Consider the following 14101-nt stretch of genomic DNA (forward strand, 5'->3'; position numbering starts at 1 on the left):
CGCAGCGCATATTTTTGTAACTTCACTGGTACGAATGGGACCGCCCAAATTGCGACGCGGAGCGACTGGTACGCGACACGCGCCTGCGCCAGGTCGCGTGGCGTTGTGGTTGTGGCACAGTTTCTCGTGCCGCACCGTGGGAAATTTGAGGCGGGGAGCGGAAAAGTAGCCGTACCGTATGCTCACATCGGCACGGCGCATATGAGCAGTGGTATTATTGCCCATACGATAAATATTACCTTACTATATACTAAATTATATTGCCTTTTTGTAGTGTTTCGTTTTTCGCCATTTAAATGCTCCAGCTTTCTTCGTTAGTACATTATACTTTTCTGTTATTTATATCTGTATAGTTTTGTTTTGTTTTGTTTTTCTTCTGTCAAGAAAAATCCATACTTCAGTAACTCCTGAGCCCTTGGCCGCTGGAATTGTATCATACGCCCTTGCGATGTTTTCAGATTGCAAGAAGGGACAGAGGGTAGTGAATAAGGAAGCAAGGAATATAATAAAATCATGTGATTAAGAAGCAAGGCTGCAAAGTAAAACAAGGTTGTCTTCTCGCTGCCTAGTAGGCTGGCGTATCTGTACGATCTGATACAAAAATTTAGAAAGGGATAATCTCCACAAGTGTGATCTCTTTGTGCTCCTGGTAAAAAGCGTCCAAGATCTGAAGTATAGAAGTCTCACTGTGATTACTTGGATATGTAACGTAATACGACACAGTGTACTGCCTGCATGTGAACATCAAATTTCCACTGCAAGCTAGAAACAGTCGAAAAGCAGTCACAAATAACAATGTTTTAATTTGTTCGCTGTGTTGAGAAAAAGCATTTCAATTGTTGCTTGCACATTATCAGCATTAATAAACTAATTATACAACAGGCTACACAAATGAAGAAAATGGTCGGTATTTTGTTGAAATGTACTGCTGACAAAGGCAGATCTACTTTCATGACAATGTTTTTCGAACTCCAGCTCAAAAGGTACACATGACTAGCTTATGTATTCCTGTCGCGCACTTTATCCTACGCTGCTGACAATACACTAACCACTGTGCTATGCAACAGATCAATTGTTTATTTTTCTCAATAACAACTATTTTATACGCGATCACACTTTGTCAGTTTGGCAAGCCTTAGGTGAAAACCAGTATCTGGTATATGCCTATCATTCCGCCTGAAGTAACGCTCGTCATTATTTTAATACTGCTCAGATCAAGAGAAGGAATAAAATCTTTTGGTAAGTTTCCATTCCAGACGCTCAGTGTTAAAAATACGATGGTTTACGGGGATTCCACCAAAATCCCAACAGAATTGGCAATCTATTTTTGTGTGAGTTGTTAACCTTTTCTCATTCAAAGAAGCATCACCGATTGTGAGTAACGGCCACATTTCTCTTGGTGACTGGTTTAATTGTACTTCCTTTGTCACAGTGTAATTTGCCAAACTCATCTCACAGCAGCTATTGCGACAGAATTCCGAAATGGAGTGCCTCATTAAACAAGTAATTGGCAATCACAGAGCTCAATAGCTTACGAAGAGCCTCATAGTGTCGGTTTGCAGTGACATAAGAACTTTCTTGTTTATTTTCATACTAGGAAGCTCTTAATCGGCCGCTGTTGCCGAGCGGATCTAGGCGCTTCAGTCCGGAACCACACTGCTGCTACAGTCGCAGGTTTGAATCCTGCCTCGGCCATGGATATGTGTGATGTTCTTAGGTTAGTTAGGTTTAAGTAGTTCTAAGTCTAGGGGACCGATGATCTCAGATGTTAAGTCCCATTGTGCTGAGAGCCATATGAACCATTTTTTTTTTTTTTTGAAGCATTCTTCCGCTAGCTGTCGATAACTCTTCAAAAATTACAGTGTGAAATAAATAAAAAGGGAAGTATAAGTAATGATATATCGCCATAGATAAGAAAGTTCCGTGTGTTTAAGAATCGGAAAACACTTTCCTCCTTGTGTGCTATCATTCGCCAAACTTTCGTTTCGATGTCTCGAGCTGTTTAGGAGATATAAGAGATGTTGCGAGTATTTCATCCTCGCGGGCATGAGATCGGAAGTGAGCGCGCTACATTGGATCCATTTTCTCGAGATCGGAGGCAGATAGAGACCTCCTAAGTCTAAACAAAAATTCAACATGTTAGCTAAATTTCATACACAGCAACGTGTAGTATAATATGCACCAAACGCAAAATCACAGCGACCCCTAACTTTCGTTGCAAACTTTTTCAGTTTTGCGTAGTGTCTTACTAAAATGTGTACATCACAATAAGAATGGTCATTAGGGAGATGATGGACACTTCGCCATGAAGCTGACATTTAACGCTACAAGTAAGGAAAATATTAAATATTTTCAGTGAATAGTTTCCGTAAAATCGTATGAGAAAGACAATAGGTTGCGCGCGCTTCGGTTCTGTCAGCGCAGAACGTCGCCAGTCGGCGCGTGCCATGTATGGTGTACGCATCGCAATATGCGCTGCACCCGCGCGACCCGTGCGGCACGTGCGTGTCGCGCTGTAGTGTCGTGTCACGTCACACGTGCTATATGCGTCTCAATTTGCGCCTAGCCTTTAGCTTGTTTGCAGATAACGCTGCCGTTTGTCGGCTAGTAAAGTCATCAGAAGATGAGAGCAAATCTAAAAACGTTTTAGATAAGTTATCTGTGTGGTGCGAAAATTGGCTATTAACCATAAATAATGAAAAGTGTTGAGCTCATCCACATGAGTGCTAAAATGGATCGGTTAAACTTCGGTTACACGATAATTCAGTCAAATCTAAAGGCTGTAAATTCAACTAAATACTGTACCTTGGAATTACAATTACTAACAGTTTAATTTGGAAAGAATACGTAGAAAATGTTGTGGTGAAGACGAACCAAAGACTGCGTTTTATAGGCAAAACACTTACAAGATACGACAGATCTACTAAAGGGACTGGATACACGGCGCCTGTACGTCCTCTTGAGGAGTTCTGCTACGCGGATTGGGATCCTTACCAGATAGGACTAAGGGGAGTACATCGAGAAAGCTCAAAGAAGGGCAGCACGTTTTGCATTATCTCGAAATAGGTGAGAGAGTGTTACGGACATAATACAGAATGTAGTGTGTGACCTTGTAATGTTGATGCATTAAGTTGTTCTGAAAGCGGTGCTGATATTCAAGACAATAAAAGCGGGTTAAAAGCTGTGAGCTATGTGGGGAAATTAACCTTGCATTACTGAGCAACTGTTTCACCAGGTATCCAGTCTAGCTTACCAAATTCCCAACCAGACTAACATTAATTATAATCATTTAATAGTCATCTTACGACAACTAATGATATACATATATATATATATATATATATATATATATATATATATATATATAAAGAGAATTTAAATAAAAAGAAATAAATCAGTTTATATTTGGACATTTATTTTGACATTGATCATTGTTCCGTTAAAATTTCAGCATATTAAACTTGATTCATAACTAAACTGGTGCCTTATTTAGGATTGTGAAAATGTGAGTTTGTAATCTTACGGAACACATCAAATGTGGAGCAAAGATTGGTAGACTGCATACAACACTGCATTCATAAAATAACACACAAAGAACGTTGAAACATATGCAAGAGGAAATTAACCACAACCAACCAATTCAATTTTCACCCAAAGAAGTTACGTTCGTAGCGCAATCCTGTCCATCATGAAATTACCACACACTGGTATACTAAATTCATACTAACTCTCTGTGAAATCTTCCCGAAATGAATAGCTGAGGGCTACTTTGATGATTACACCACATGCTTCACGTGGTCAACTTGGTTTACACAAAGAGCGTAACTCCACAACAATTTTGATAATTAAAATAAATTACGTGGAAACGCAATTTACAAAAGAAAAACCTTGAACTGGTTACTATTGTCTTACTATTAACCTGATGGGTCAAACAATTGTATAAGCACGTGGTACTGGTCTCACAAAGTACACCCCACGTGGGTTGAACATAAAGAAAAGTTGCTATATTGAAAAATATTGTCAAGACGAGACGTTATAATCTCACGCATATTCGCATTTAAGATTGATGATCTTAGTTAGAGTTACGGATCATCAACACGTGGTTCCACTTTACTCACAAAGTAGTGACAAAGCAACTACTGGAAGATATTCTGAACTTCACACTCAAATTACACTGTGTTGCAATTTAAGATAACATAAGATATTTTAAATCTAACCCTGAAATAAAGGTGATTAAATTTTCAGTTAGGCTGAACTTAAGAAATCCATTGTCCTACGGACTTAGCAGAGACGCGCTTAGCCAGAGATCTTACCACTTCAGATGCTCGCTGCTGACCGACTGGCCTGGACCCCTACCGAGGGTGCCTCACAGATACAAAACGGAAGTGACCAGAGAGGCAGCTTCCTATACCAACATGACAAGGGATGGACAGGACCATACCAAGAATAGAAACCTCTTTGCTTTTAGAAAGTGTAGCTACCTGTTCCAACATTGGTCCTACTGTTCTCTAGCAGACCAGCTTGTCTGCCACCATCGAGCATGCGACTAGAAATACATTTGCTCATTCATCCTTTCACACAGAAGGGAAGGGGGATGGCAGTATCTTATCATATACAGTATATAAAAGAAAACGGATGTAGGATCCGTATGAGACTGTGTGACATGAATTACATATAAACTGTGTTTCAAAGTGTAGTAGTGTGACAGATCGTTCTTGATTATGTGTAAAAGTAATACGTTCCACTGCTCAGTCTCCTCCCAGATAGAGTCAGAAACACAGCAGTAAATTTAGAACTGGCATGTATGCCGTAAATGACAACAGATTTAAGAAATTAACATGAAAGGAATCCAACAGAGACCTTTCAACATCATTAAAACAAAGGCGTTTCTCGTTGCGACAGGGACTTCTCACGAAATTTCATTCACCAACTTCTCCTCCATATGCGAAAACGTTTTGTTGACGGCGACCTACATAGGAGAAACGATCATCATAATAAAGTAAGGGAAATTAGAGCTCGCATGGAAAGATACAGCTTTCGTTTTTTCCGCGCGCTATTCGGGAGTGGAATGACAGAGAACTATGCTGATGGAGGTTAGACCAACCCTCGGCCAGGCACTTAAGTGTGATTTACAGAGTAACGATATAGACTTATATGTAATGCTATTCTGTTTTTTCTACTTGCTGGTTGGATAATGAATTATACTTTCTGAAATGGGACTTTTATCTGTCAAGTCGTAAATGGAACTTAATGAAATGCTTTTACAGCCTGTTGCCGAACAAACAGCAGTAAACAATTCTGAAATAAGCTTTCTAGTAAACTTAATAGTAAATGTTCTTAGTTGTGTTTTCTTCTCAGTGGGAAACTTTACCTCTCCTGTCTTCTGCGAGGTCGTCTCGAATATAGCCGCCGTAGAAGTTGCTAACTGTTGACTGTGTCGCCTAGTGAAAGAAACTTCTATTTCGTTGCGGTGAGAGAAATTATTTGTCAAATATACAGGGTGTTACAAAAAGGTACGGCCAAACTTTCAGGAAACATTCCTCATACACAAAGAAAGAAAATATGTTATGTGGACATGTGTCCGGAAACGCTTACTTTCCATGTTAGAGCTCATTTTATTACTTCTCTTCAAATCATATTAATCATGGAATGGAAACACACAGCAACAGAACGTACCAGCGTGACTTCAAACACGTTGTTACAGGAAAATTTTCAAAATGTCCTCCTTTAGCGAGGATACATGCATCGACCCTCCGTCGCATGGAATCCCTGATGCGCTGATGCAGCACTGGAGAATGGCGTATTGTATCACAGCCGTCCACAATATGAGCACGAAGAGTCTCTACATTTGGTACCGGGGTTGCGTAGACAAGAGCTTTCAAATGCCCCCATAAATAAAAGTCAAGAGGGTTGAGGTCAGAAGAGCGTGGAGGCCATGGAATTGGTCCGCCTCTACCAATCCATCGGTCACCGAATCTGTTGTTAAGAAGCGTACGAACACTTCGACTGAAATGTGCAGGAGCTCCATCGTGCATGAACCACATGTTGTGTCGTACTTGTAGAGGCACATTTTCTAGCAGCACAGGCAGAGTATCCCGTATGAAATCATGATAACGTGCTCCATTGAGCGTAGGTGGAAGAACATGGGGCCCAGTCAAGACATCACCAACAATGCCTGCCCAAACGTTCACAGAAAATCTGTGTTGATGACGTGATTGCACAATTGCGTGCGGATTCTCGTCAGCCCACACATGTTGATTGTGAAAATTTACAATTTGATCACGTTGGAAGGAAGCCTCATTCGTAAAGAGAACATTTGCACTGAAATGAGGATTGACACCTTGTTGGATGAACCATTCGCAGAAGTGTACCCGTGGAGGCCAATCAGCTGCCGATAGTGCCTGCACACGCTGTACATGGTACGGAAACAACTGGTTCTCTCGTAGCACTCTCCATACAGTGACGTGATCAACGTTACCTTGTACAGCAGCAACTTCTCTGACGCTGACATTAGGGTTATCGGCAACTGCACGAAGAATTGCCTCGTCTATTGCAGGTGTCCTCGTCGTTCTAGGTCTTCCCCAGTCGCGAGTCATAGGCTGGAATGTTCCGTGCTCCCTAAGACGCCGATAAATTGCTTCGAACGTCTTCCTGTCGGGACACCTTCGTTCTGGAAATCTGTCTCGATACAAACGTACCGCGCCACGGCTATTGCCCCGTGCTAATCCATACATCAAATGGGCATCTGCCAACTCCGCATTTGTAAACATTGCACTGACTGCAAAACCACGTTCGTGATGAACACTAACTTGTTGATGCTATGTACTGGTGTGCTTGATGCTAGTACTGTAGAGCAATGAGTCGCTTGTCAACACAAGCGCCGAAGTCAACATTACCTTCCTTCAATTGGGCCAACTGGCGGTGAATCGAGGAAGTACAGTACATACTGACCAAACTAAAATGAGCTCTAACATAAGCTTTTCCGGACGCATGTCCACATAACATCTGTTCTTTATTTGTGTGTGAGGGATGTTTCCTGAAAGCTTGGCCGTACTTTTTTGTAACACCCTGTATAGACAGGTACTGTGTTTCACTTCCCTTTCGTATTAAACCACAACACAGCCTTATTCATTAAACTGTTATAACAGAAAGAGAGATAAAAATGTTCGTGTCCACTCTTCATCACGACACATAAGAGACTCTTCTCTTGGTACCGACTTAAAAAAATTTGACAGTGACATTTATCTCATCTAACAGTATCTGTACTGCAGCGAGTAGCTTTCTTTTTCACCTTACGTATACCTCTTTGGAAACCTTACGTATACCTCTTTGTAGCAAATGCCATTGCAATGTTGTGATATTGTGTTAAACATTGAAGGATTATGTTCATTGTTTATTTATATCTATATAAGTCTCAAACAGAGTGCCTTATGAAAATCTGCAATTTATCAGAGACAGCATCGTGCGCCCTGAAATGTAGCATCCACCTCCATTACATCTACCGTCACCACCATCGCAGTCACCAAAACAGCAACAGCAACAGTGATATTTCCTGCCAGATTAAATCTGTGTGCCAAACTGGAAACGTAGGAGATAACGCATTGGCGGAAGTAAAGCTGTGAGGATGGTTCGTGAGTCGTGCTTCGTTAACTCAGTCGGTAGAGCAATTGTTCGTGAAAGGCAAAGGTCCCGGTCTCGAGTCCCAGTGTTTCACACATTTCTAACCTGCCAGGAAGTTTCGTATCAGTGCACATTCCGCTGTCGAGTGAAAGTGTCATTATGGCTACAACAGCAATAACTGGCAACCAGCAGAGCTCGCTTTTGAGCCCTTTCTCAAGCCCGTCCTACCAACAAAATAGTTGTCAGACCAAAGGTATTCTTCATTGATCTGTGCAGATATTGCAGTTCTACTGTATTTTTTATCAGTCAAATGGGCTTTAATACTACCACTGATGATAGTCACGCAGTGATTGGAATCGATTTGCAACAGAAACAACGATTTCTGCTTCAACGACCAATGCTGACCCTCCTTTTGTTATCATTAGTGGTGTGGTGGTCGTGACGCACTCAACTCCTGATAGAATCTCCATTCAGCCAAACATTCGTTGTAGTTCATGTTTTATAGTAAGTTGTAGGCTATTTAATAAAAATATATTTGAATAATTTCTTATCTGTATGTAGATATGTCTGATAAAGTGCTAAACAAGGTAGAATTGCGGTGCCGCATATAAGAAATAAGGAGTAGCAGTGACCGTAGCGTGACGTAGAAGTAGAGTAGAAACAAACATTAAAATTTTTCTTATAACAGCTTTCTGCATGTAGATACGTTCTTTAGCATACATAATTTACGAGGAGCATTGGTAAATATAAGTACTACTTTACATACTACACACAGATTCATTAAGTTGTTTTCCAGGAAAGCCAATTAAATATTTCAGTGGCCTCATGATGGTACCGACGTTTCCTCAATGATCTACAGAAACAAATTGTTCAAATTACTTGCAAGCATAAAAAAACTTTTGCGCAAACCCCAGTCAGAGAAAGCAACGTAATTTTCTAGGTTGAGTTGAAAGGTAGCTAATGAAACGCTGTTTATCAGCAAACATAAAATTAAATAACGTAAACTTTAATTCAGTCTGTTTTATTCTCATTTTGAATCTGTTTGAATGAGCATTGGAATGAATCACATATAATAAACTCGGAAAATCTTCTTGGAGGTCAAAAACGGACGACATCGATATATTTGAACATCTTTATTACTACGTAATGGGGTTTTAATCCGGGAAGTCTACGATCGTACAAGTCTCGCCAAGCCTTCAGACTGAGGTTAACATTAATGAATGAAACCTTAAGATGAGTGGGTGATATTTATTGGTGCTTCCGACATGAAACTGTGTTCACGCTCCTTTCGGAATAGTATCGTACAAAAACTTTATCTCAGCTGTACAGTTCGCTCAGGCCACTTAACCCCTGCCTCTTGCTAGGCACAGCTCTGTCAATTGGAGTCAATATCTGTCAGTTTATACTATAGGCGTCACTAAGCAGTTATGAACTGCGTTGGTCACCAATGTGAACTTCATACGACCCAAATTCAGAGTCCGTCACTAACGATACACTAACTTTTGTCACGGTGTGCTGCAAGAATAAGAAATTATTCGTTTTAGAATAGCTGATTCCACATGCTTCTGTACAATGAGTGTGTTTTTTCCGACGATATGGAGTGAACGTGTAAAATTTTATAGCACAAAGATTGAGGGTAGCAGTAAAAGTGAAATTGAGTTCATATGTACTCCACTTTGCATTCTAGAGCTACGTACTTCACTTCTCCTCTGTGACATAGATTTACCATCGGAGGTACTGATATCTTTTGCTTCTATTATTCTATTGGTGAATTTCTGTATTACTCTCAAACTGCAACGAAATATTGATAGCAAATTTCATCATTAATTAAATACACTTTGAGGTTGTGACTAATATTCCCAGTGACCTAAATAAATGCATGTGTGCGTAAATAGTTCTAATAACTATATTTTGTGTAATGAATGCTTTTTGCTTGACTGAGGAGTTACCCCAGTGCATTAGACCCTACGAAACTAGTAAATGAAAATATGCACAGTATGGTAACTTCATGATTTCTCTTTTTACGAAATGAAAAAAAAACATTCTTGTGGTAAAACTGGACGAATCCAGGAGTTTTACTGTACAAAAAATGAGGGTATATTACGCTTTAACGTCACGTAGACTATGCAGTCATTAGAAACAGAACAAAAACATACGAGCATTTCCCATAAACGGCTTAGTGAAACCACAAATAATCTAAATCATTTTGGCCAGAAAGGGAGTTGAACCGTCGTCCTTCCTAATGCGAGTCCAGTGCACTATATGCATTTTCAAGTTTAAGTTTTCATCAGTATGCACCCCAGAACTCAGTAATATATGTCCTGGTCAGCATTTTTTAATAATACGCCACGTCAGTTGGAGGCGAAGGGTTTTTGAGAGTACCAAACTCAATAAGTTGTGATTTTATAAATGTTAGGAACAGCCCTTTGATTTTACAAAGTTTATGGACAGCTCTTTGCACAGAAATTGTTAGTAAATTTACTAAAACATGATTTATTATTTTCCCTGTTTATTGTTCTCTGTTTAGCTTGCCAATAAAGCTTGTCTCGTCTGCAAAAAGTATCGATTGTTTATCTTGATACAAATAAAATGGTAGAACTGTAATTAAGGATCGATAATCGAACCTTGTGGAAAGCCCAACGTGGTTTCTCCTGACTTAGGTAATGTGGGCTATCTCTATTTATATTATATGAATATCATAATGTAGCCGCATGTGTCCTGTTTCTCAAACAGGAACCAAGCGAGACATGTAGTTAACCATTGTATCTCATAAAGTGATTATGACAAAATGAATGAAGACAGTAGATGTAACGTACAACACGGGAGAATTTTCTTTGGAGCACTGCATTTCCCACACTGGTGTATGTCTACATGTAAAGTATTTCATTGAAAGCGGTATCTTTTTGAAAATAGCCTCTGCTGAAAGTAACTGCATCTTCATTGCACTTCTACACAGACTACCACTTAACAGTAAGTTTAAGAAAGATTAGCAATTCTGTCTTTTGCTCCTTATAATTTGTTGTTCTCTTTGGTAATGGAGAGTCTTGGACTTGTTCTGTACATTGAATGTGCATGTGTGTATTGTTGTAAAAATTATCCAATGTATCTCTCTTTCTTCAATAAATAAAGTAATCAAAACTAAAGTTTCATGCTTGCATCAACGTTCTGCTACTAGTTTTTCTTCATCAGTTTTCATCATACCACTCACTGACAGCAGAAAAATGTTTATATTTTGGAAATTTACAGATCACGAAATTCCATTTCTCCCTTCAGTCCAAATGGCAACTGCTAATTTCAAAACAAAATCATTTAATGTGAAAGTAAGAAATTCCAAGATTCGATAAGTGATGAGGAAACGAATTTCAATTTTAGTGTTGAGTCTGAAGAGACATCAATAAATTACTCTAATTCTTCGGTTGTTAAGTGTTGACGGAAATTTTGTGCTAAAACCACCATTGATTCAGTTATGTTGATCAACTTCTTCTGGAAAGTACTTCAGAAAGTAATCAATGAGCTCAGTTAAATGATCCACAAACACAGTCTTCAATCCTTCACTCAACTGAAATTTGTGTCACGTTCAGGGAAAGCGTAATGTATAGCTTTATCATTAAACTTTTACTTCCACAATAAGGTCTTCCACTGTGATGTGAGATTCTTGCTTCCTGCTACAGATTAGGTAGCTTTGTAAGTTGAAGGGAGAGACTGTGTAGCGATAATTTTTTTCTGACATTTCTTTTAACTTGAGAGAACGGTATTCTCGTGGTTTGTTTACAAAACCATCCTGATTTGACTCCAAATGTCGTTTCATTTTATTATGAAGCAAGCTTTCAATAGCTAGAACTGTGAAACATATGACAGATTGTGATCGTCCTCCATTTCCAAGTAGTACACGTAAAACCGAAATTCAAGTAACCATCGTCATACTTCCTGCATATTCGAATATACATTTCTTTCGAACTCCATGATGCATTTGAAACATAAAATTTTGTATTTAAATTTAAAAATTGGTTCTTGCCAACAGAGAAACAAAAATTGAAACGATATACATTCAACGGATGTAATTTTCAAACTGATTTTTACTGAATGAAAATGAATGAGCCTTCAGTACGACTCAACCACCTAACACAGTGCCATGTTAACAACACTTATGTGACGACCAGTTATACATCATCCCAAGCGTACACTTTGTTCTTTAACTCAGAAAGCAAATAAGCCAAATTATTGCTTTTATGAGGCCATTGTGCCACCCCTGCTGTAATACTACAACGTCCCTGGGAGCCGCGATGCACAGTTTGAAAACCACTGAGTTAGCCAAACCCAATTTGATGCGCTCTTCCTGAAGTGAACTCGAGCTTATCTTAATTCGAAGGTGCCAAATATCGTATCTGTTATGCCAGTGACTTCCCACTTCAGAGGTTCTAGAACTGGAGGACACATTAAGTAACGTCACTGTGATCCTTCCCAAATCATTATTAAATATTTTGTCACACATTCTGTTGCTCTGTGCTCTTTAGTAATAACGTCGAGCTTATGACAATGAAAGGAAAACCAAAGAGTAAATCATCTTTATATTTATAAACGTAACATGTGGTTCAAATGGCTCTGAGCATTATGGGACTTAACTGCTAAGGTCATCAGTCCCCTAGAACTTAGAACTACTTAACTAACCTAAGGACATCACACACATCCATGCCCGAGGCAGGATTCTAACCTGCGACCGTAGCGGTCGTGCGGTTCCAGACTATAGCGCCTAGAACCGCTCGGCCACTCCGGCCGGCTATACGTAACATAGGAATCACTCATGTGGAGTAATGCTGTTAAAATATTAAAAAATTTATCTAGTTTGTGAAATTATCGTGAAGCTTGCTTTACAGTACATCGAGTTACTGTATAAGTTGTAGAAATTCCTTCTGTCTAAGTATGAATCGTTATATCTGACGTATTGAAGCTGTTGATGGTTAGCACCAAGTGTCCCTACCGATAAATTTCCAAGTAGAGTGAATTCTATTTATCAGTTGGAACGCATACGTAAGTAAGTCTTGTCAGTTAAACAAAACCAAACTAGGATAACAGTGACTTACTGTCTCAAGTTTAATTGCTACCCGCACATCAAATACTTACCTCCCTTTCTTCGGATGGTCACTGAACTTCTGAGTTTCTATGGTAATTGGATACACCACGTTACTCTACAAAGAATATGGCAAATTGGAGAAAGTAAATTAGGGGAAAGCAAGTAGATATGATGGTTATATTCAGCTATACTGTTCTTTTTCACAAACTGAAGAGACGACTACTACTGAACAAAGAAGAAAGTAAGAATGAAGGAAACAATCTTCACCGAAGATCAAACAGGTGCAACAGAGAGTGGTATCGTTCAAGATGGCACGATACGTGATAGCCATTGCTGACAGAAATTCGAATAGCACGATTGGTTTCGTGTTGTTCTTACCACTACCATGCTCTGACTGTACATCCCAATTTCACTTTTTTCTGTAATTTATAGTATTCGCAATTTACAGCTTACAAAAACCTAAGAGCAGCCTAGTAAGTAGCAATTCAGTGACATAGCACCAAGAATTTTGTAACACATCGGAGAAACTATTGAGATGTTGAGGCAGAGCCATACCAGTAACAATAACTCACCTTGGCTGTCCTGTAGCCTTGTGGCAGGTTCCGTCGTCATGTTCTGTTCCTGGGCACCGCTTCCTGGGCCGCACTGCGCCCCTGATGGCCAACTGTCCTCTGGTCTGATGCTGTAGCTTTGTAACTGTTTTTACCCGCGTAGTGGAAGGCGCTGTGAAGGGACTGAAGCGGTGGAAGGGTGGGGAGACGCGAACGTCCTCCAGGGCTCACCTCACTTGTCCTCTGAGGCGTACGTCACACCAGCGGTGCACGAAAAACCGGCCCCGAGTACAGACTGCTCGCAAATTGCACACGAGTTGTTGCCCGCCACGATCAGATACAACAAGAAATAGATAAACACGTAATAATCAGATAATAAAGGTGTAATAAACAAGCTAATACAAAGGTCTATATTTACTGAATTAATCTTGTCTTTCATATTACATGACATTAGGTGCTGAAAATGACCAACTTGTGCTTTCAGTGGACTTTTACGCGCGCCCTGTGTTATTATACACTTTGCGGAACTCTGCCGCCTCATTTCTCAAAATTTCGTCAAAAATATTGTCCTGTAAGTCTCCTAACGTTCTTGGGCTATTTTCGTACTCTTTTCCCTTAAGACTGCCCCAGCGATAAAGGTCACGAGTGGTCAGCTCCGACGAACGCTTCGGCAGCAATCCTTTGCTGACAGTACTTTCTTTTCTGAACCTTTCATGAATGTGTGAGATTGATTCGCGTGGAGTGTGACAAGTGGCCCCATCTTATTGAAAGACTGCGCACGTACATTCATATTAGGTCAACAGTGCGTAAAATTCCTCAAAAGTTCGCTTACATACAGCAGTGCTTACTGTTGTTTCAA

At 39.8% G+C, this 14101-nt stretch overlaps 1 protein-coding gene across 1 annotated transcript in view; it reads right to left on the reverse strand.

The window, feature by feature from the left end:
* LOC126473713 (sialin-like) overlaps nt 1-13369 on the reverse strand; it is a 134110-nt gene extending 120741 nt beyond the window's left edge. The window contains exon 1 of the mRNA XM_050100957.1: nt 13264-13369. Within this exon, the coding sequence (XP_049956914.1) occupies nt 13264-13303 (40 nt within the window). The 5' untranslated portion in view covers nt 13304-13369. The remainder of the gene's footprint in view (nt 1-13263) is intronic.
* Between the last annotated feature and the right edge of the window lie 732 nt (nt 13370-14101).

The sequence above is a fragment of the Schistocerca serialis genome, chromosome 4, assembly GCF_023864345.2.
Source record: "Schistocerca serialis cubense isolate TAMUIC-IGC-003099 chromosome 4, iqSchSeri2.2, whole genome shotgun sequence".
NCBI lineage: Eukaryota > Metazoa > Arthropoda > Insecta > Orthoptera > Acrididae > Schistocerca > Schistocerca serialis.